This window comes from Muntiacus reevesi, chromosome 12 (assembly GCF_963930625.1).
Source record: "Muntiacus reevesi chromosome 12, mMunRee1.1, whole genome shotgun sequence".
Classification (NCBI taxonomy): Eukaryota; Metazoa; Chordata; class Mammalia; order Artiodactyla; family Cervidae; genus Muntiacus; species Muntiacus reevesi.
In genome coordinates, this window is record NC_089260.1 from 36,207,728 (window position 1) to 36,231,861 (window position 24,134).

Genomic DNA, 24,134 nt, shown 5'->3' on the forward strand with positions numbered 1-24,134 from the left:
AATTTCAGATAAACAGTGAATAACAATTTTTAGTGTAAGCATGTCACAAATATTGCAGGGGATGTACCTATACTATAACATAATTTGTTTTTTTTTTTTTAACCTGAAATTTAAATTGCACTGAGTGTCCTGTATCTTATATGGCAATCCTAGACCCAGGTGACTGGGGACCCCTATACTGGGCCCCAGGCTTTAGAGATCACCCATGGGTGCCTTTCAAGGATGAGGAATCCTTGGCACAAAACAGACATTCCCACGCATTCCTGTGCCCTCTTTATACATCATGTTCTGGGTATCTGCAGTGCTAGTCTAAAGGTGTGAGCAAGGAGTGGCTGATGGGAAAGGGTGGACTGAGATGGTCTTTGTGGCTGAGGTGCCTGTTCACAGGAGCATGCTAGGCTGGTATGGCCGTAGGATAGAGTCTTAGGTGTGAAGACCGAGCCAGAAGAAAGGGCTGGGGCCTTTGTCCCCTTACCCTGGGCTCTGCAAACGTCAAGCCTGCAGAGAGCATCTGACCACGTACACTTGCTTTCTGCTGGCTATCAGATGGGGAATGGGTACAGTGAGGGCAGAGTGTAAGTTTTCATTTCTAAAGTACGGCTTCTGTTTCTATCCTCTTTAATATCTTCATTTGCTTCAATTCATCTGCCTTTTGGTATATTTGCTTTTTTTTCCTTTTCTTTTTTCTGTTCTTCCATTGCCATGCCGCGTGGCTTTTGGGATCTTAGCTCCCCAACCAGGGGTTGAACCCATAACCACTGGACGGCTAGGGAATTCCCTTGGTACATCTCCTTGTAGAAATTTCACCAATGAGTGGGTATTTGAAAACAGAAATGAAAGAAAAAAAATTCCATATTACCATTAACAACAACAGCACTGCAAAATAAATCTAGTTTCTCTTTCCTGTACCTAGCCTTTTAAAGGATAACTCTCGTAATGTACCCAGGTGCTCAGTTTAAGTGCTAACCATTCTCCGGAGACCCTTTGGTGTGCTAAAACATAAGCTCTGTTCATTTCAGAAGTAACACAGCATGAGTTACAAGGGCAGATTCTATTTGTTAAGACAAAAAAAAAATTTAAGTAGCTGGAAGACACAAGAGAAAAGTAGGCTTTGGGGGAACTATCATATACTAGGTTGTTTATAATATAAACAGTGCTTATTTAACCTTGTAGAGAAAAGTTAATATTTGCCTAAGGTCCAGGGTGGCATGAATTCACCTCTGTTGGTATGTGCCAGGAAGGGAATTTTAAAATGGCAGGTTGTACCAGTTAGAATTTTTTTTTTTTTTTTTGGCTCATTGTAACAGGAAACCAACTCTAGTGGCTTAAAAAAGTCAGGCATTTATTTTTCTCCCATAAGAAACAGCTCTGTGATGACACTGAATACCTAGGTTCTTTCTGCCTTTCTACTCGGCCAAACCTGACTTTCTTTCTCATGCTTTCCATATGGCTGCTGCCCTTCTAGGCTGGAAGGAGGAAGCTGAAGAAAAAAACAATGTTGTCAAGTCTTTTTAAAATTGAGATGTAATTGATTTACAACATCGTGTTAATTTCAGTTGTATAGCAAAATGATTCAGTTACATATATATATATATATATATATATATATATATATATATATATACACACACACACATATATATATATTCTCTCTCTGGTTCTTTTCCATTATGGGTTATTACAAGGTATTGAATATAGTCCCCGTGCTATACAGTAAATCCTTGTTGTTTATCTATTTATGTACAGTAGTCTGTTTCTGTTAGTCCCATGTGCTTAGTCACTCAGTCGTGTCTGACTCTGTGACCCCATGAACTGTAGTCCACCAGGCTCCTCTGTCCATGGGATTCTCCAGGCAAGAATACTGGAGTGGGTTGCCATGCCTTCCTCTAGGGGATCTTCCCAACCCAGGGATCAATCCCAGGTTGATTCTTAACCGTCTGAGCCACCAGGGAAGCCTGTCAATCCCATACTCCTAATGTATCTCTCCTTCGATTTCCCTTTTGGTAACCATAAGTTTGCTTTCTATGCCTGTGAGTCTGTTTCTGTTTTGTAAATATGCTCATTTGTATTGTCTTTTTAGATTCCACATATAAGTGATATCATATATTAGTTGTCTTTCTTTGTCTGACCTAGTACTTCACTTAGAATGATCATCTCGAGAGCCCGCCAAGTCTTTCTTTTTTAACAATTTCTTGAAGGTTTCTAGTTCATATCTCATTGGTCATGAATGTGTCAGAGAGCAAACCTCCAGCTGCAAAGGAGGTTAAAGTGGCCAGTGTTTCAGCTGGACACACCAGTACCCCAAATTATATTTGAGTTTTCTTAAGAAGAAAAATGGTAATGTTGGATATGGGTAGGTAATTAGCCATCTCTGCCACAAATGTGAACAAACATACATTCTTCAAAATACAAGTCATTTCTCTCTCCCAACATACATTAACAGGATCATCACTGTATAGCAAATAGATACAAATAATAACATTTTGAAACAATGCTATTTTCAAGTGCTATTTATTTGTCCACAAGTTAGCTCATAGGTTGAGAGATTGTCTTTCCAATTGTTTATCTGAGCAGCAGCTAGTGAAAAATTCTTGACCACATTATATTTCCAGCCTATGCAAAAATATACTACTGTTACATTTAAAAGGTCATTTAAGAGCAAAAAGCAGGTGACTTCCTTGGAGGTCCAGTGGTTAAAACTCTGCACTTCCAATGCAGTGGGTCCAATGCAGGGTTCCATCCCTGGTCAGGGAACTGGGAAGTAAGATCCCATATGCTATGCCATGCAGCCAATAAATAAATATTTTAAAAAGAAAAAGATATATCATTGCACTTCTTTTTTGTGTGTGTGTAATAAAGTTTTATTAAAGTATAAAGGAAATAGAGAAAGCTTCTGACATAGGCATCAGAAGGGGGCAAAAGAGTACCCCCTTTGCTAGTGTTAGCAATGGAGTTATATACTCTCCAATGAATCCAAAGAATGTCTGGAGGTTGTAAAGACCTCACCAGACCTACTCCCATAATTTACATTTTAAGATAACAGAGTTGGCCAGAATGTTTAATCCAAAGATCGTCCTCAGGCAGGATACATCCTTGTAAAGACCAGACCCACTCCCATAATTTATGTTTTAAGATAACAGAATTAGCCAGAGGGTTTAATCCAGAGACTGTGCTCAGGCAGGATACATTATTCTTATATAATCCTAAGGAATGTAGAGGGAAAAAAGTAAAAAAGTTTGTCTTTTCTTCCTCCTTGAATATCCCAGACCTCTCTCTCCTTGGGGACCCCTAGACTTCTTATCAACCTGCCGAGGAAATGACTCTCATTCCCCCCTTTTCTTTTAGGAGAATTATGTTGCCTAGGGAAAAGGGGCGTCGTTCTCATTCCATAACTTCTTCCGAGCTGACAAGGGGCGTTGTCCCTAAATTGGTGAAGCCACATATTCTCCTAATCCTCATAGTGAGGATGTCTGATCCAGGGGCTCCAAGTAATAGCTGGAGGAGGCTGTGGCACTCATAGGAGCTCGAACAACTATTTGTAAATTAAAAGCTTTTAGACGGTTAGAAAACCCCATTATACAGTTACAGATGTAAGGCAAAATAGTCATTAAACTAAGTTAAAATCAAAATGAAAAGTCACATTATGTCCATAGTTACATCAGTCTATCTTAAGGTTGTTAGATGTCATCAGTTTAAGAAGAGGCATCACATGCGATTGTTGAAGGTATTTGCAGACTTGGAGAAAGTCCTTTCCTTGAAGTGGAGATGTCCACCATGGAACGCCTTCCACTGATGAAGAGAGGAGTGCTCCGCAGACCCAGCAGTTAGACCGATTGTGGAATGCAGCATAGGAGTGAGCCCAGGACAGGAAGACATTGTCTTGAGGATCAAACGGCAGACTCAGGATTTCTGGAGTCAACAGAAGTAGGCTCACATAGATTATCAGGCCCATCTTGTCCTGAAGGATCCCGGACGAGCCCCCAGGATGAAAGGTTGTTGCTGAACGATAAGTCGTGGGATTCTTGGCCTCTGGAGGAGACAAATTCAATCCTGGGCCAGAGACGAGGCTGGATCACTCAGAGCTTTTGTGTAATAAAGTTTTATTAAAGTATAAAGGAGATAGAGAAAGCTTCTGACATAGGCATCAGAAGGGGGCAAAAGAGTACCCCCTTTGCTAGTGTTAGCAATGGAGTTATATACTCTCCAATCCATTACACTTCTTTGTTATACACACTGGATTGTTGGTAATAGTAGATATGATATATTAATATCTTGGCTTCCCAGGTGGCACTAGTGATAAAGAATCTGCCTGCCAATGAGAAAACTCAAGAGAAGCAGTTTCGATCCCTGGGCTGGGAAGATCCCCTGGAGTAGGAAATGGCAACCCACTGCGGTACTCTTGACTGGAAAACTCATGGACAAAGGAGCCTGCTGGCCTACAGTCCATGGGGCCCCAAAGGGTCAGACATGACTGAAGACACAATTTATCTTATTTTGAAATTTTAGTCTGAGAGCTAAACTTATAATACTGATTCACTGCATGGCATAATTAAAGCAGTGAAAAGATGACCCAAACTGTCTTTGACCTCCTGGAGCTCATAAGCTGCTGGGTTATAGCCTAGAGGGGCTGGGAACACACACCTATGACTATGGCAGGCTGGCCTGGGAAATGAGTGAGAGTGGTGGGTGCTATAAGAGAGAAGCCAAGTGCAGTGGGAGTAGGCAGAATCAAAGAGGAGAGGTCTCATCGGATTGAGATAAACCGAATAAAGTTCAGGAGAAGAGGCTGTCAATGTAGGTGGGAAACACATACACTTGCATTAAGTCCCTTCAGGTAACTATTGCTAATTTAAAAACAATAGCAACCCCCAAACTCCTGTGATGTTTCAGGCAATGTGGACTGGAGGCCTAGCCAGAGTCTGTATGCAGCACACACAAGGAAGCTTGTCTTCCTCCTTAGACCGAGATGGCTTAGGAAATTGGGCTACCACCTTAGAACTATGTACTAATCAACGTGACTTCACGGAAGACAGTAACTGCAGAACACTTAAGAAACAGAATGCTGATGCTAATTACGAAAAGTGTTCTTACAGGAACTTCAAACCGTCCCTTGATCAATGGACGTGAAGCCTTTTGATATTTTCAAAAGATCCCTGTTGATAATTCTACCCTTTGGTTAATCCATTTAACTCATTTCAGAGTGTGGTCCTTAATTCTGCGCTCAAAACAGTCATATTTTATTACACGAAAAATCTTCTGAATTTGTCACCTAAAACCCTGCACTCTATTAAAAAGACAGGGCCACATCATTTTGTCGAGAGATTCTTTGCAATTTTAACCTCTTGGCCTGTTTCGAACCGACTCTGGTAGACAGTCTAGGGTATTATTTCGGGAGCAGGAGAACATGAAGAATGAGAGGGAAAGGCAGCCACTGGCATTTTGAAACAACCTTCCTGCGTTTGCCACTCAATAAGCACAGAAGAGCAGGTGCTGGGGAGGCAGAGAAAGGGCATCCTTAAGGCCCCGGAGGAAACTTCTGATGATAAATAACTTGAGGGTGGGACGTACGCCACCCCTGGCTCCACGCGGTCCCCACGCAGCCTCCGCCGCGTCTTCGCCGTCCCCGCCTTCCTCTCTCCTACCGGGCGGGTTCCTGCCTGCGCTCACCCGGCCCTCCCCGCCCCGCCGCCCGGCACCGCCCGCCGGTCCTCCTCCCGCGCCGACGCGGCGGAGCGCACCGGCCCGCGGGGTCAGGTGGTTGGGTGACGCCCCGGGAAAGCGCTCCCCACCGCGCGCGGGCGGCGCCACCGCGCCCGACGCCTCCGGGGGAGGGGACTTCCCGGGAGCAGCGGGCGGAGGACGGGAGGAGCGCGGCGCGGCGCGGCGGGCGGGCGGGCCGAGCGGGGACGGGCTGCCGGCGGGAGGCAGACATGGACCGCAGCGAGCAAGGTGAGGCTGCGGGCGCCTCCGGGGTGGGCGCGGGGCCCGGCGCGGCGCGGCTGGGGGCCCGGGCCCGGAGTGCGGCGGCGCGCGGCCTGGCGCCCGGGCAGGTGCGGAGCCTGCGGTGCCGGCGCCGCGAGTTGCGTCCCCGGAGCCGGATCCCGGGTCCTGGTGGGGCCGGGCTGCCGGGAACCGGCGGCCGGAGGGGGCGGATGGGACCGCGCGAGGGTGCGCGGGTGCTGGAGACGGAGCGGAGAGGAAGGGAGATACAGAGAAGGTTCTGGGAGGCGGCGGAGGGCCGGCGCCAGGCGTTCGGAGCCGGGGTGGCGGATCGAGAAGCGCTTTGGTGGAAAGCGGCGCCCGGGAGCCCTGCTGACCCCGGTCTGGGACCGGTGGAAACTCAGGGACTGAGGACGGTCCCCCTAAGGGGGGTCGTTTGCCCCCGCTCAAGGGGCGCGTGAAGCCCTGCCACCCGCATGTGAAGTCTCTGCCCTCTCCTTAACGTGGTTAGGATTTTTGGTGGCATTTGAGCCTGTGGCATTGGATTTGGTTGCGAACATTTAACATCCCCCAACTGTGGAGCAGTGTCTCTAGGTTTGTTTGCAGGCGGGGAATTTTTCGTAGCGAGGGTCCTCTTTTATCCATCAAAGGTGAAACCCCCCAAGACAAAACCTTAGTCTGATTACTCTAGCTTTGGATGCACTTGTTTCTGAAAATAGTATCTCAAGGGAAATTGCCTCCAGTAAACATTATTTAAGAGCGATGTGGCATAGTAGAACTAGGTTTTCAGATTTAAATATTGCCACATCCTAGAGATCTTTGCTGACAATAACACAGTAACCACACTAACCATAACACAGATTCGCGGCAAGCTTTTAAATATATACATATAAAGGTTAAAAAAAAGTAACAATATTGAGGTTAATTTTGGGAAGTGGGGATAGGAATTGTTACTATTTTGAGTCTTAACACAACAGTTTTTTTTTTTTTTTAAATGTACTACCCTCCAGTATCTGCCTTCATGCATACGAGTTTTCATTTAAGTCAAACCGTATTCCATGTATACTATTTTGTAGTTTACTTCCGGTCAGTTGTAAAATAGGATTTTTGGAGCCTTCCAGCTTTTCCTTTGAACCCCTCAAATTAATCTCATCTTACATTCATTTTATACAGTATGTACATGTGTGCACAGTTGTGTCCAGCTCTTTGCCACCCCATGGATTGTAGCTTGCCAAGGTCATCTGTCTATGCAGTTTCCCAGGCAAGAATGCTGGAGTGGATTGCCTTTTCCTTCTCCAAGGGATATTCCCCACCCAGGAATCGAACCCAGATCTCCAGCATTGCAAGCAGATTCTTTACCAGCTGAGCAATGGGGAAGCCCCATACAATATGTATTTTATAATACATATGTAATACATTATATATGTGCATATATACACTTGTCCACATATTGTCTAGATTTCAAACTTCTTGAAGTTAGAACCTTGTGTTTCATTTTTGTCCGCAGTTGAGTAACCTGGTGATTTGCACTTGGTAAACATTTAAATGTTTGAGTTGGAAAGCTCCTCACAGGTCTCAGGTGTATTATTGTTAGGAGAAGACCTAGGGGCCACCATGTAAGTCAGCATTTTTCTGTCTGGATTTTGATGGGGTAGTGAGGGTGTCCAGCATGTGAGCATGCATACGTATATATGTCTTGCACTGTGATATTTAACATAATGATGTTTTTAGAATATGTGGCTATGTTCGGTACTCCTCAAAGTAGGTGAAATATTAGTGTTTGAATTAGGTGAATGGAGTGACGGATTTTATTAGATTTTGTATTCTAGTTTGGCTGGTAAGAATCATGGCCAGTAGTACTTCTGTAATATTCCAATGTGCTGATACACTTTATGTGGTTGTGGTAGGATTACTATTTGTGCATGTGCTTGTGTATATGTGTCTAAGTTGTGTTTAATAAATCCCTGGGTTTATAAGAGGAGTCTTTTTCTGTCTCCAATTTTCAGATGATATTCTTTGGCAAAGATATTTGTTAGCCATGTTACTCCTTGTGTTTAATTGTCATTCTTGGAGGGCGAGGGAAGTCCATCCTCTTCAAGTGGAGAACCTGGAGGCTAGACTCTAAATGAAAGATGAGCTCGCTGCCTGGGCAAGATCAGCTGAGGCTGCATAGCTTTGCAGTCTTAACAACCACATGGCCTTTCCTTATACTTTGGGTTCCTTCTGCCTCTTTTTTGTCTTTTCATCTTTATGTTCCTGTGGCATACAGTTTTTCAGAAATGTTTGTTGACGGCCTCAGATGAAAGCTAAGTGCCCAAGGGCCAGTCTCCTCCCAGCCCCTGGAACCTACTGATTCCCTCTGAGTTGGTCACTTGCTTCCCACTTCCTCCTGTCCTTTTTCCTCTGTGTGTTAAAGAAACAGAACTCTGGTTGGGTGGACAAAGTTGCTGATAAGACTGCAGTGGGTGTGGAGGTAAGTTTATCTGTCAGCTCTCTGAGCTAGCAGAGGAGATAGTTCAGTCTTGAGCAAGTCCACGTAGACTCCTGGCTGAAAGTGAGAAGGAAGAACCTGGATTTTTAACTTGCAGGTTCACCAGCAAAGTGTGTTGGCTGGAATAAGGTTTATACAAAATCTGTGATTCTCTGCTGAATTGTGATTTTTTTCAAAGTACCTAGAACCAAATCAGAATATTTTAGGCTTTAACTTACTTATTTAACATGTGTGGATTTTGTTGTGTTTGTCCCTTAAAAAATACTCTAGGGACTTCTGTGGTGGGGCTGTGGTTAAGACTCTGTACTCCCAATGAAGGGGAGCCTTGGTTGGGGAACTAAGATCCCCCATGCTGCCCAGCGTGGCCAGGAAAATAAAATCCTCTAGATACAAAATTAAATGGCCTACTACTTGTCTTGAATGCATGTCTCTGCGGAAATGTCTCCTTATCCGTTCCTTCTTATATGAAGTTGTCAAAATCTAGCCTTTGCTACTGATTTTATTTAACAGAGCTATAATGTTTTGAAATGAACAGTTTTATTTTCAGTGCTGTATTCTGAATGCTTTTCAGTATCAGTCTGAGATTTGCCTATTTTTCGTGTCTCCCCCATACCCAGACTCTGTATACAGTACTCTGCTTATGTTGAGAGCAGTCAGCATCAGATGATTTAAAATTCACCATAAGCAACATACTGCTGCCTCTTAGGAGTTTCTATGGGTTCAGCACACTTAACGTGTGTGCCATTTCCCACCTTGAAAGTGCAGCGGCCTGCTAACTGTAGAATACACCATGTAAAAAAACTCCTGACGGCCTTTTATGGGGCTGAATAGATAATTGTGCTCGAGTACTCTCTTATATTGGCTTCCCAGGTGGCGCAGTGGTAAATAATCTGCCTGCCAGTGCGGGAGACACTAGACGTGGGTTGGGTCCCTGGGTTGGGAAGATCCCCTGGAGGAGCAAATGGCAACCCACTCCATATTCTTACCTGGAAAATTCCATGGACAGAGGAGCCTGGAGGGCTACAGTCCATGGGTTTGCAAAGAGTCAGACATAATTAAGCACGTGCGTGCATACACACACACACAGGCATACACTCTCTTCTATTAGTAATAACTTGTAGTTTAGCACCGTTATATTGACAGTCACCCAGCCACTAAGTATTTTATCTGTGTTTGAATTAAAACACCACCACAGCTTTTTATTTTAAGGGGGTAAGGGAAGGCTGCTATGGTCAAAACAACTGGGGAGAGGGGAAGCCTGCAACGAAACAGTGATAGGTCACTATAATTTCAGCCTGGTAATTATGCCTTCGAAATAACAAAACGCTGAGGTATTGTTGACTTACAGATAAAACAAACGTAGAAATGAATGGGTAACAGCTTTGAGGGTCTGCTCACAGATCTCTGGGTGTGAGTCACTCAGCTTCATGGTTTCTTGGGTCAAGTCTTGCTTTCCATATGGTGCTAATGTCTTTGTTAACTTGCATTCACTTCCTGCATCTGTTTCTATGCAGCAGTCTGCTTGGTCCCTAGGGGACAGTTGAGTGGTAGGAGGCCTTGGGATCCATCAGTGAGATCTCAGAATAATCTATGTACACAATAAAAGCAAATACACTCAAGATTCCCAACTGAAGAGAACACCCAAATCCCGACCTTCTGTGCTCCTGGTCCTTGTATTGGAGGCTCACATTATTTTATTTTCCTTGTAGGGTTAGTTATTTCTGTTTAATTGTTGACTGTTTTAAAATCTGTCTTCTGAGACTCTCCCAAATTTTATTTAAACTGGGTGGGTACCAGAAACCATAGTCTTAGCAGTGTATTTTTATTAGAATAAATGTCCAAGGGATCAAGGGATTTAATGTCTAGTGCAAGTTGAAAAATGTTTGAATTAGAAGTACTTCTTGGTGCCTGAGAGGAATTGTTCATTTTAGAAAAATCAGAGAATACAAATGGAGAGAAAGAGCATAAAGCCACCTATAATCCTACTGTGGAAAATCACTGTTAGCGTGTTGGTTTGTATCCATCCATATAGCTGTCCTTTTAAACAAATAACAAATTAATCTCTTATTGAATATGTTATCTTGTATCTTGCCTCTTCTTTAAAACTCAGTATATTTTAAAAATACCCTTCTGCAGCATCATTTTGACTAGTGTGACCAGGTGATTAATGCACATGACAGAGTTCAGAATGATTAAAAGGTTGCAGAATGTTAAATCTCCCTTCCATTCCTGTTTCCTTGGCTATTTCCCTTGGGCAGTGATGTCACCATTATTAAGAGTTTCTTCTCCATCCACCCAGAGAGATTCTACTTATGTAGGTACACACACTTATATTTAAATATGTACGATATTAGTGTGTGTGTTATAAAAGCTGTAGTGCACAAATTATTTAGCACCTAACTTCTGCCACTTAAACACAGTATATATTTTAGAGATCATTCAACACAGTGTTATATAGAGTTGTTTCATTTTTCAGGGCTATTTGTAGATGTCTGTTTTTAGATGTACCATGTTATGTACCATAACAGATGATACTTGTTCTGTATTGAGGGGCATTTAGGTTTCCCCTAATATTTTGCTCTTAAAACAAAGCTGCAGCAAATAAATCTGAATGCAAATTATTTGATAAATGTGCTGGTGTATCTATGGGAAGAATTCTTAGAAGAATGTGACTGTTCAATTTTGATAGTGCTAGATTCTGCTCCATAGAAGTGGTGCCAGTTATAATCCACCAGCCATGTGTGAGCATCTGCTTCTCTCTATCATGTGGCCAGGGTGTTGTCACATTTTTCATCTTTGCTCCTCTTGTGGGGGGAAAGATGTTTCACAGGCTGTGTTTTATTATATATTTTTATTATGAAGGCCATTATACTTCTTTTAATATGTTTGAGATCTGTCTATATTCATTTTCTGTGACATGTCTGATCATATACCATGCCAGTTTTTTCTGTTGTTTTATCCTTTTCTTCTTGATTTTTTCATGACATGAGTTGCTATTATATTTTTTCCTAGTTTGTCATTCCTTTTTTGACTTTCTGGTGATTTTTTTTTCTGAGCAGAAATATTAGTTGATGGCAGTTTTCATTTAATAGCTTTGAGCTTTTAAATCATTCATAGAGATGCTATCCTCACTTTGAATTTATGTTTTTATTTTTTACCTTTAAATCTTTCCTCCATCTGGAATTTATTTTGATTAAAAAATGTGAGTTATGAATATTAACCTCCTTCCCAACTCAATTGGCTCCTCCATTGTCCAGCACCGTTCACTGACTAATGGGTCTTTGAAATACTGCTGTTGTCTGTACTAAATTTCTATATTCTTTTCTTTCCCCGTATTCTGTCTGTTCACTCCTAGCAACTAAACTGTTTAAGTTATTGTGGTTTTATAACATGTTAAGATGTCTGGAAGGACTAGTCTCTCCTGATCACTCTATTTGTCTTTCTATTGCTAGATGTTTTTCTAGCTGTTCTTGCCAGATTTTATTTCCAAATGAACATTAGAATCAACTTGGTCTGGATGAAAATCCAACAGAAATGCAGTTGATATAGCTTTCTTCCCTTCCCCTCTTCTCTATCCTCCTCATTTCCCTTTCTCTCTTTTTTTATTAGACCTTGTTTCCTTGTTTTTTTCTTTATTTAATGTCCCAGTATATGTTCATCATAGTTGTATTGTACATACTATGTATTCAATTTTATATTGCATTTTGGATACTACCAGATAATAAGAATTTTAATGTACCGTTGAAAAAAGTATCTTGAAACTATATTTTTTGATGACTGTACCCAAAATGCATTTGATGTTTAACTTTTTTTGTGGGAATATAGATTGCTTTACATTTTAGCTATTATAATACTTTAAAGAGAAATTGTTTTAAGATAACTATCTTGAGACAGGACAAAGGATGTAAGTATGCTTAGGTTTTTCAAGCCTTTGGCTAAATTGCTTTCTGGAAAACATATTATTACTGCTTTTTTATTGCAGTAAAAATGCATGACAAGAAATATATTATCACAACTATATTTAGGTGTATAGGATAGTATTGTTAACTCTATGTACTTTATTGTGTAACACATCTCTAGAACTTTTTCATTTCGACGACTGAAACCCTGGACTCACTGAGCAACACACATTTTTCTCTCTCCACTGCCCTTAGTAACCACTATTCTCTTTTCTGCTTCAGTGAGCTTGATTAGATACATCATTAAAGTGGAATCATGCAGTATTTGTCTTTTTATGACTAACTTATTTCACCTAGCATAATGTCTTCAAAGTTCATCCATGTCATTGCATATTGTAGGATTTCTATCCTTTTTAAGACTATATAATATTCTAGTGTGTATGTATGCCACATTTTCTTTATCGTATTTTATTTTCTTTGTTCATCCTTCACTGGGCATTTAGGTTGCTCCCACCTCTTGGCTGTTGTGATGACGGGTGTGCAAATTCTCTTTTATGTCCTGTTTTCCACTCTTTTGGGTATATACTGTAGGAAAGGAATGTTTATTTCTTCTACCTTTCTTAGTTCTTTGGCTTGTCTAATAATTAAATTAACATAGGGCAGACTAACAGGAGAAAAAAAATTTAGTTGCATATGTTCAGGGATCCTACAGAAATATATATGAGACCCTCAGGCATTTAGCCAGTTGAGACTTACAGCATTCTGAGCTATGGAGAAAGGGATAGGGTTCTGGGTCTTGAAAGGTGAGAAAGACAATTCACAGAAAGACGGAGAAGTTTGGTAAAGTGTTTTCCACTCCCTGCAGGACTATGGGGCCCAGAGAGGACTTTGATCTCTAGCCCCAGTCTGACTGCCTGAAGTTCACCCCACCTCACTTGTACTGTTTGTAGTTATCTCTTGAGATAGTTCCTTTCCTGGACCAGACCCTCTATCTAATTTTTTTTAGACTGGTAAGGGAGAGAGAAAAGGTTTTCCTCCGTCTGCTGGATTTTGATTACCTTCAGCTCAAAATAGCCACAATTCCAAAGTGGTATGTTTGAGGGAGACTTGTTCTGAACTCCTCAATACCCAGAAATAAAATTGCTGGTAGTTCTGTTTTTAGGTGTTCTGTTTTGTTCGGTTTGTGAACTCCTCTCCTGTTTTCCTTTGTGGCCGTACCATTTTACATTCTCACCAAAAGTTATTTTAAAGAGAGCAGTGTAGGGACCAAACACCTGCAGAGAGAGGGAGTCTGTGTGGGTTCTAATTTTTCCATATCCTCAGGTACACTTTTCATTTTCTGTTTTTGACAGGGGCCTTCCTAATTGAGCTGAGATAATATAATATCTCAGTGTGGTTATGATTTGCATTTTCCTGATGAGTGATGTTGAGTGCTTCTTGGTCATTTGTATGTCTTCTTTGGAGAAATGTCTATGATGGGGTTATTAATTATTAATGTATTCTGGATACTTAGCCCTTATGAGATATGTGGTTTACACATATTTTTCTCCCATTCTGTTAATTGCCTTTGTCACTCTTGGTTGTTTCTTTTTCTGCACAGATGTCATTGCCTTGAAAAAAAATTGTAAAGCTTATAATAAAAATTATAAAGTTTATAAAAAAAATGCCATCTCTTTTCGTTTAAACTTCTTCCACCTTCTAAGAAGCTGTAGATGATATTAGCCATTGTGTTCCCCTTTTGACATTGGTTGTTCCTTCATTGTTTTAATATCTTTTTATTTTAGTAAATTAAACATTTTTAATTGACATTATTTTTTGGCTGCACTGGGTCTTTGGTGTTGCGTGTGGGCTTTCTCTAGCTGTGGCGAGGAGGGGCTACTCTCTGTGGTGTGCGGGCTTCTCACTGCAGTGACTCCTCTTGTTGCGGAGCCTGGGTTCTGGGTGCGCGGTCTTCAGCAGTTGTGGTACACAGGCTTGAGAGCATGGGTCCAGCTGCCCCAAAGTGTGTGGGCTCTTCCCAGACCAGGAATCAAACCTATGTCCCCTGCATTGGCAGATGGATTCTTTACCGCTGAGCCACCAGAGTAGTCCCCGCCTTCATTTTAAAATTTGCGTCTTTGCCTTCTTCTGTTGCCCCCCTCCCCTGTTCATATTAAACGTTTGTGTTTTATGGAAAATATTTATTTTTTCTATTTTGGTTTTGGTTATGTTGCATCTTTTATGTTATTTTTCTAACAGAAGACATTATTAAGAGCAGGTATTTTTGGCAATGGCACCCCACTCCAGTACTCTTGCCTGGAAAATCCCATGGATGGAGGAGCCTGGTAGGCTGTGGTCTATGGGGTCGCTAAGAGTCGGACACGACTGAGCAACTTCACTTTCACTTTTCACTTTCACATATTGGAGAAGGAAATGGCAACCCACTCCAGTGTTCTTGCCCGGAGAATCCCAGGGACAGGGGAACCTGATGGGCTGCCATCTATGGGGTCACACAGAGTCGGACACGACTGAAGTGACTTAGTAGCAGCAGCAGCATTTTCTTGGGTGACAGTTTTTAGAGTAACTTTCATGGATCTCAGTTGTCTTCAATACTTTTTTCTCTGTGTGTTTATGTCTTTAGATGCTTTTGTAGTCAATACTAAAAGTAGTGGTTTTAGGTAGGACTATTCATTTACATGCTTTGGCTTATAGGCATGGTGACTGTATTTCATGTTACCACTATGCAAATGTAAATGTCAGCTTAAAAATGATATAAAACATCACCATATAAAGTTTTGGATTGAGAATTTACTTAATAGGATTAAACTTCACTCCTTGTATTCTGAGCTTTTTGGAGGCATTATGGTGTGGTAAAGGAGCTTATGGTGTAATGAATAGGGATAAAGATAGTAGGTTATCCAACCCGTTAAGATTTGTACTTGCCTAGAAATAAAGTGTCAGTAGGAGACTGTTCTTCTGTTTGTATTCCAAACTCTCATTCAAGTGTGTACATAGCTGGTACTCCATAAATATTTGTCCTATTGTACATATATTCATTAGAAAGATTTCTATCATATATAGAGTCACATGGGGTTAGATAGAAACAGTTAACAGGGAAAGATAATAGTTTGGCAGGGAGACAAAAATACCTGTTCCAAATGTGTTTATAGTTTTATACATAATCACTGAAAGTCTGATCCGTAAATAGAAGGCAAATTGGTACTTTACTTCTCAAGTGTAAGAGTATATGTAAGATTATATATGTATACATTTACAAGTAGAGAAGGAGACAGTGCTAATTAAATGTTTGTTCTCCAAAGGAAGTTGGATGTAGTGCTCACTAAGTAACTTTCTTAAATATTTTCTATGCTATTTTGTCAAAAGTAGTTATTTGCTTCTAATGTATCCTGAATTTAAGAGGCACAGATGGTGTTGATACGTTTTCCTTCAATGAAATTGAGAGGGGCAGTGGGGTTGTTGACAGTGGTGGAAAGGGTTTGCTACTAGTTAACCAGAATGAAAATTATATAAAGAGGGAAAATGTAAACATTTCCGCTGACTGGAGCATTTTAGCAAATTGATGACCAACTTTCCATTTTGATATATACTGAGCATATCATTTTTGGTATATCAGTTTATTAGCAGTGGGAATGATGATGATTCTACCTGCTTTTTGCACAACTCTTTTGTATTTTTCTTCATATTATTTCAATTCAGTCTTTCCTAATACAAGGTAATAGGATTGGTATCACTTTTGTTTTATATATGAGGAAACAGAAACTGAGAGATCACGACTTCCCCATTCTCTGCTAGATGTGGAGATTGTTACAAAACCTTTGTCCCACACCTGTTGTTTCTCAAAGGGTAACTGGCTGGCCAAGAACTATTTCACCTACATTTGCAAATCAGTTTAAAGGGCTGGGAACACTTCACACTTTTTAGAAATATTTTCCTTCCAACAAATTAAAACAGAATTGGAATCTGAAGGGACACCACTTCAAGCTCTGCATTATAATGACCTAAGTTTTCCAGCTGGGGTTTTACTGGGTCACTTTTAGTAATACCAGTACTGCCACTAATACCAGCAACAACATCTGCTCAGGGTTTTCTGTATACCAGCTTCTGTTCTAAATGTTTTTCATGTTTCATTTTGAAAATGTTTAGAGCAAACCTGTGAGTCACATCCTTGCTTTACAGATGAAGAAACAAGATGTGAGAAAATGGAGTAATAACTTGTCCAGGGGCACAAAGCTTGAGACAGACAGATCTGGGTTTTAAATCCGAATTATTTGGCCTTAGTGTTCCTGTCCTTATGCTACCTAAAAGTATAATGAAAGGTGTCGTTCAGAATGATGCCATTCTGTGTTAGCTACCACGGGAAAGGGAGCACTAGGAACGGTATCCACACCAGAACTGTCCTCCTGCACCAGAACTGATTGTAAATATTCAGGGTAAAGAATGCTAGAGTCAAAGTTATGTCTGGGTTGAAAATTTGGCTTCATCGTTTTCTGGTTATGAGACACTGAATAAGTCACTCAACCTCTTTGAGGCTGATTATCCCTCAACTATTTGTGAAATTTAAGTAAAAATCTGTCACTGGCATGGGGGCTCAAGAGATACTAATTCTAAAGCGGAGTGTTTGTATTTCTATAAAATGCTAATTCACTGATTTCCAATTCAAATTAAACATTTCATTTATTTGGAGACAATTATGATATGATGCGGGCTTCCCTGGTAGCTCAGCAGTAAAGAATACACCTGCAATGCAGAAGACACAGGAGATGTGGGTTGAATTCCTGGGTTGGGAAGATCCCATGGAGGAGGGCATGGCAACCCACTCCAGTATTCTTGCCTGGAGAATCCCATGGCCAGAGGAGCCTGGCAGGCTGCAGTCCGTAGGGTCACAGAGAATCAGACACGACTGAAGTGACTAAGCATACACGCACACATGATGTGATGCCTGCCCTCACAAGCCAGGCTGGAGGATCTTACAGAGAATTTGGCCACTGTGTGAAGTGGAGGTTGTGAGGACTGCCTGGCTGGCTGAGAAGGAAATGAGGAACTCTGGCTGGTCATCAGGACAGGAATCAACCTCAAGTAACCTTTGAACTTGAAGGTGAAGTAGGAATCCTGGTAAGAGGTAAGAGAAGGAAGTGTGCGGAAGAGGATTTGGGAAGAAGCTTCAGTATGTGCAAAGGTGCAGAGGCATGAAAGGGCAAAAAGAGGCCGGCGATCCTCAGAAGTTCCCTGTGACTGGAGCTCACGGTGATCACTAGGGGTGTGTGAGTGGGCTTGTGTGCTGGGGTCAAGGTTCAGGACTGTGCTGGTCAGAAATAGACTGGTGGTGGCAAGTCAGAGTTTCGTTTTAGAGTAACATTTTGGCAGTTGGTAGAAGGGACTAGCTAACCCAGCGGGGGGTGGCACTGTGTTCCATGCCAGTGGTGGGGGGTGCTGCATTCCTGAGGGATTTTGGGGTAGAATGCGTCAGATGTGAAGGGCGAGGATCTGAGAATAAAGAAGAGCAGAGAGTAAAGAAAAGCCCTTGGGTTTTTCAGATCGCATGGACTTGGAAAGGGACCAGAGGCAAGGGAGAGAGGGGATTTCATTTGGGTTGTGTATTACATCTGAGGTCTGTTCCGTTTGTCCAAAGTTGTAAACAGACCATCCCCACACCTAGTGGTTTAAAACAGCATTTTTTTTGTTTTAAATGGTCACAGACCTGTACGTGGGCAGGGCTTGGTCCCCACAGCTTGTCTCTCCTCCACTCAGCTCAGTTGGGAGGCTTGTAGCACGAGGCAGGGCTCATCTGAAGCCTTCCTCACCCACATGGGGGCCAGCAGTTGGGGCTCCTTGGGCACCTGCTTGAATCCCCATGATCTCTGGTGGAAACAACATGACCTGTTTGAGGATGGTGATTTGCTTGGCTGTTTTTAGCTGGAGACCATGCGGTTGATGCAGCAGCAGGCCCCCTCAGGATGCCGTGTAACAGGCTTCTTATATTACCCTAGTGCTCCCAACCCATGGGTCCTAAGAGACAGGCTGGCAGGGGCTGTGTGGGTTTTGTATGACCTAGCCTCAAAGTCACGTGGGGTCGCTTCCTCCTCATTCTGTTAGGAACGTGTCACAAGGGCCAGCCCAGATTCAGGGAGGGAGAGTTAGACACCACTTTTGGTGGGAAGAGGGTGCATACAACAGATGTGTGAACATGTTTTAAAACCACCGCCAGGTCCTTGTGGGATGTTGGTGTGGCTGGGTTAGGGGTGAACTATGGATCTCTAAGAGAAGGAGCTGGGCAGGAGAGCGTGTGATCATTTGTAGCTATTAATTATTAGCATGTTACTTCCATATTAGCACGTGTGATATTTGAAGCTATTAAGTTGCTGAGACGGCCCAGGAACAAAAGTAGAACAGAACATGGAATTTGAAGATTTCAGGGCAGGGAGAGGAAGGTGCAGGGTAGGGAGTGTAACTTTCACAGGCTCTGGAGAGGCCAGGTAGATTGAGGGGAAACAGTAGATAATGGCTTTGGTGGTGAGGACCAATTATGGATAATGCTGAGAGATTCAAGCTCCAGTGGTCAGGAAGGAGTTGAGGAGAAGGAACAGGGCAGATGCTATGGATTTGGGCCTTTGAGAAGGGTCAAATGTATGTGTGTGTGTGTGTTGGTTTTTTTAAAATACAAGTTAAGAGACTGCCCTTTTGAGAAGCAAGATGGTGTTTTAAGGGGAAATCTGGATTACCTTGGTGATTTGCTTGCCTGCACTGAGTATTGTTTTTTGCTTCCAGACACAGAGAGGATGCTGTTTTGACCTTTGTGCCTATTTGTAGAATGAGAGAAGAAAGCGAGGCAAGAGAGAATAACTGGATACGCCAGTCCTGTGTAGGTCACTGGTTTTGGTTATGATGCTTTTAATGCACAATGTATTTTAATAGTCCTATCCTCGAGTTTGACCTTCAAGGTGCTCAAGTCTGTACGCAATAATTCACTTGAATGTGTAAGAACCTTGTGGGGAATAAGTACTTATTAAATATCTGTGAAATGAAAGCATGATACATTCTCCAGGTGGAGTGAGGGCCACAGAAGCAATTTAGCCTCAAGTTGACATTAGAGCCAAAGCATAGTAAAGCTGTGATTTTTTTTTTTTTTAATACTAGCAATTTCTCAGGGCACATCTGAAGTTGTGAGCACTCCCTTTTCTTCATGGCGGATCTCAGCTGCAGGATTGATTTATGCCGCATCTGAATTTGTCAAATAGTCTCTTGAGAAATATTTTCCCTCCAGAATGGCAGTCCCCCCACTGGAGAGTCAGCCAGCTGGGCCCCTGTTGACCTTCCAGTCGGCTGCCCTGGTGATTTTTCGGTAGGTGGCTACTTGCTATTCGCTGCTTCAGGAATTCAGTGAAGATTTTGACTAACAGTAAAGATAGGCGCAGTGGTAAAGAATCTGCCCATCAGTGTAGGAAGTGTAAGACATGAGGGTTCGATCCCTGCATTGGGAAGATCCCCTGGAGTAAGAAATGGCAACCTGCTCCAGTATTCTTGCCTGCAAAATGAAAATCCCATGGACAGAGGAGCCTGGGGGCTACTGTCTTTGAGGTTGCAAAGTTGGACATGCCTGAGTGACTGAACACATAACACACACAAAGATAACATGGCAGATTTCTCTTGGCTTTTATTTTTCCCTTCATCACAGTCCCTCCCCAAACTTCCTGCCTCTTTTTAGCCCTGATTAGAGACTCAGGGCTGGCCTGCCCTGCAGTCACCTCTGGCTGGGCCTGTGGTCACTGCCCATGAAGGTCTGATGCCATGTTCCTAGTCTGATTATTCTCTTCACAATGGCAGCATTGCTGTTAAATTTGAAAAGCCGTGACCTATGATGAAACAGCCAACTTTTCAGAGTGCACTGGGTCCCTTGTGTTCGTGGCAACAGGGTTTACAGGGCAAGGCATTAGGTTTCCAGTGTTCACAGCAGCATTGTTTACAATTGGCAAGGTACGGAAGCAACCAGAGTGTCCATTGACAGATAACGGATAAAGAAGATGTGGTGTATATTTACAATGGAATACTACTCAGTCATAAAGAGAATGAAATGTTGCCATTTGTAGCAGTACAGATGAACCTGGAAGGCATTATGCTAAGGGAAATAAGTTGGAGAAAGATAAATGCTGTATGATAATCACTTCTATGTGAAATCTAAAAAATACAACAAACTAGTAAGTCAAACAAAAAAGAAGCAGGCTCACAGATACAGAGAACAAACTGGTTTTCAGCACTGGGGAGAGGGAACAGGGAAGGGCCATGTAAGGGTAAGGGGGAAAGGTTACTATGGGATCATGTGAAATCGTGTGTGAAACTTTTGAAAACTGTGAAGCACTCTAGTATTTAAAGAATCTTTCATTCAGTGTAAAAAACAAACAGAAAGCGAAGTGCAGTGGGTCACTTTGATAATTTTCTAAAACCCAGTGCTGCGTGAACCTCAAATCCAACGTCAGTCTGCCCACCCCCCTCAGTTTGGGTGTGCGCATGCATACTTGTTTCTCTGACTTTTCTGTCGTCCCTCTTTGCTTTTGCATTCTTCCCTTTTCGTGTCTTTTTATTCCACCTAATTTCCATTTTCTTCTTTTTCTTTTTTATCCTTCTCCTTTTGGGACATACTGTGGAACTCAGAGGTTTTGTTGCTCTTGTTCTTTTTGTTTTGCTTTTACTTAAGGGATGTCATGGATTTATTCAAGATGTTTTATGTTTCTTATTAGTATTAATTTTTTTATGTAGGGGTTAAAAAAAAAGCCCTGAAAACAGATTTCCTAGTTTGTTCATTTATTATTAATTTCATTGCTATTGTGTAGTTAATTTAGATCCTCCCTGCCCCCGTTGGTATGTGTATAGTGATTCAAAGCTTAGAAAAAATTATTTCAAATTATTAATTGGGAATTTTCAGAAATCATACTTTAGTAGTTGACCTATTTTGTGTTTCTCTGTGTGGAGTCTCAGCGAAGTTAGAAACACTCAGAGGCTACATAATTCTTAAAACTTAATAGCACTCCAATGTTCATAGCAGCACTGTTCATAATAGCCAAGACATGGAATCAATCTAAATGTCCTTTGACAGAGGAATGGATAAAGAAGACATAGTGTGCATGCATAAATTACTCAGCCATAAAAAGAATGAAATATTGCCATTTGAAGCAGCATGGATGGACCTAGAGATTATCATGCTAAGTGAAGTGAGTCAGAGAAAGAAAAATATCATGTGATATCACTTATATGTGGAATCCAGAATGTGATACAAATTAATTTATTTATAAAACAGAAACAGATTCACAGACATAGAGTACAAATTCATGGTTAGCAAAGGGTGAGAGCATGGGGGAGGGATAGATTATGAGTTTGGGATTAGCAGATACACACTACTGTATATAAAATAGATAAACACTAAAGTCCATTGGATTGTAGAAAAAGCAAGAGAATTCCAGAAAAACATCTGCTTCATTGACTACATGAAAGCCTTTGACTGTGTGGATCATAACAAACTGTGGAAAATTCTTCAAGAGATGGGAATACCAGACCACCTTACCTGTCTCCTGAGAAATCTGTATGCAGGTCAAGAAGCAACAGTTAGAACCGGTCATGGAAAATGGACTAGTTCCAAATTGGGAAAGGAGTACTTCAAGGCTGTATATTGTCACCCTGTTTATTTAACTTATATGCAGAGTGCATAATGAGAAATGCCAGGCTAGATGAAGCACATGCTAGAATCAGGATTGCTGGGAGAAATATCAATAACCTCAGATATGCAGATGACACCACCCTTATGGCAGAAAGCAAAGAGGAACTAAAGAGTCTCTTGAAAGTGAAAGAGGAGAGTGAAAAAGTTGACTTAAAGCTCAACATTCAGAAAACTAAGATCATGGCATCTGGTCCCATCACTTAATGGCAAATAGATGGGGAAACAATGGAAACAGTGGCAGACATTATTTTCTTGGGCTCCCAAATCACTGAAAATGGTGACTGCAGCTATGAAATTTAAATACTCTTGCTCCTTGGAAGAAAAGCTATGACCAACCTAGACAGTGTATTAAAAAGCAGAGACATTACTCTGCCAACAAAGGTCCGTTTAGTCAAAGCTGTGGATTTTCCAGTAGTCATGTACAGATGTGAGAGTTGGACCATAAGAAAAGCAGAGTGCTGAAGAATTGATGCTTTTGAATTGTGGTGGTGGAGAAGACTCCTGAGAGTCCCTTGGACCACAAGGAGATCAAACCAGTCAATCCTAAAGGAAACCAGTCTTGAATATTCCTTGGAACGACTGATGCTGAAGCTGAAGCTCCAATACTTTGGTTACCTGATGCAAAGAACTGACTCATTGGAAAAGACTCTGATGCTGGGAAAGATTGAAGGCAGGGGGAAGGGGAGAACAGAGGATGAGATGGTTGGATGGCATCACCGACTCGATGGATATGAGTTTGAGCAAGCTCAGGTGTTGGTGATGGACAAGGAAGCCTGGTGTGCTACAGTCCATGGCATCACAAAGAGTCAGACATGACTGAGCAACTGAACTGAACTGAACTGAAGGTCCTCCTATACTATTGAACTATAGTCAATATCCTGTGGTAAACCATAAAAAGGCAAAGAATATGAAAAAGAAGGTATATATGTATATGTATAACTGAGTCACTTTGCTATGCAGCAGAAATTAACATGTTACAAATCAAATATAATTCAATAAAATAAACTAAAAAAGGAATTAAAGGAAGTGGTTAGTTGCAGTTCTAGTCTGTTGCCGTGCCAGGATATGGACCTTTGTCAGGCTGTCACTTCCACCTTGGACTCTAGATATGACACGCTGGCCACCAGCAGGCGCTCCGGCTCCCTGAGCTGAGAGGGGCCTCTGGCTGGGTGGCCCCTTCCACGCGGGTTCTGGGCGCTGTTACTGGGCGAGAGCTTCAGGAGCCCCTGTGATCTCCGACTCCCCTGCTTCTCCTGACCAACTCGCCTGTCTGCCCAGCCACCCTCTTGCCTTTGACAGGGAAATGCCATTTGGGGGAATTGTTAATGTGTGTTCATGTTCCCCTTAATAGCAGTATGTTGCACCCATAGTTTGCACACTGAACATTCTTTTCAAACGTTGTTGTGTCCTCTGCAGGTGCATCCTGCACAAGAGAGTGTGGCATTTCTGCTGTCCTTTCTTTCGAGTTTGCAAAAGGTGAATGAAAGGGTATAGAGGACAAGGTGGGGATGGTTTTGGTCTTTTAGTTTTGGAAGAATTTGAAATTCTTAATTCTTTTCGGCTAGTACTATGTGCATAGAAAGGGACTTTTATGTGGCGATGATGCTCAAACTTTAATTCGGTGCTTGGCTCCAGCCAAGCAGTGGTGGGCAGCGAATGCCTCTTTCTACCCTCGCCTCAGCTCCCTGTAGATGTTCTCTTCCTCTTGTTTTCCTGGTGAGAGGGTTTGATATGAAGGGGTTTAGAGAGCCCCCCCAGGATCATGTAGTTTCTCTGCAATATTTACCACCTCTCAGTAGGTGTGTTCTCAGTCGCTTCAGTCGTGTCTGACTCTTTGCAACCCTATGACTGCAGCCTGCCAGGCTCCTCTGCCCATGAGATTCTCCAGGCAAGAACACTGGAGTGGGTTGCTGTGCCCTCCTTCGAGATATCTTCCCGAACCAGGGATCCAACCCGCATCTTGGATTCTCCTGCATTGGCAGCCAGATTCTTTACCACTGAGGCACCTGGGATTCAGGTAGAGAGATCTCATTTTAAATTAATTTGTTGCAAACATAGATTTGCCTCAGTGGAGCTGATTTATTTAATAATATCAAGT

General features: G+C 42.1%; 1 protein-coding gene across 1 annotated transcript in view; it reads left to right on the forward strand.

The window, feature by feature from the left end:
* Positions 1–5,673: 5,673 nt before the first annotated feature.
* Positions 5,674–24,134, forward strand: part of TPD52 (tumor protein D52) — a 117,986-nt gene continuing 99,525 nt past the window's right edge. The window contains exon 1 of the mRNA XM_065902528.1: positions 5,674–5,949. Coding sequence (XP_065758600.1) covers positions 5,931–5,949 — 19 coding nt within the window. The 5' untranslated portion in view covers positions 5,674–5,930. The remainder of the gene's footprint in view (positions 5,950–24,134) is intronic.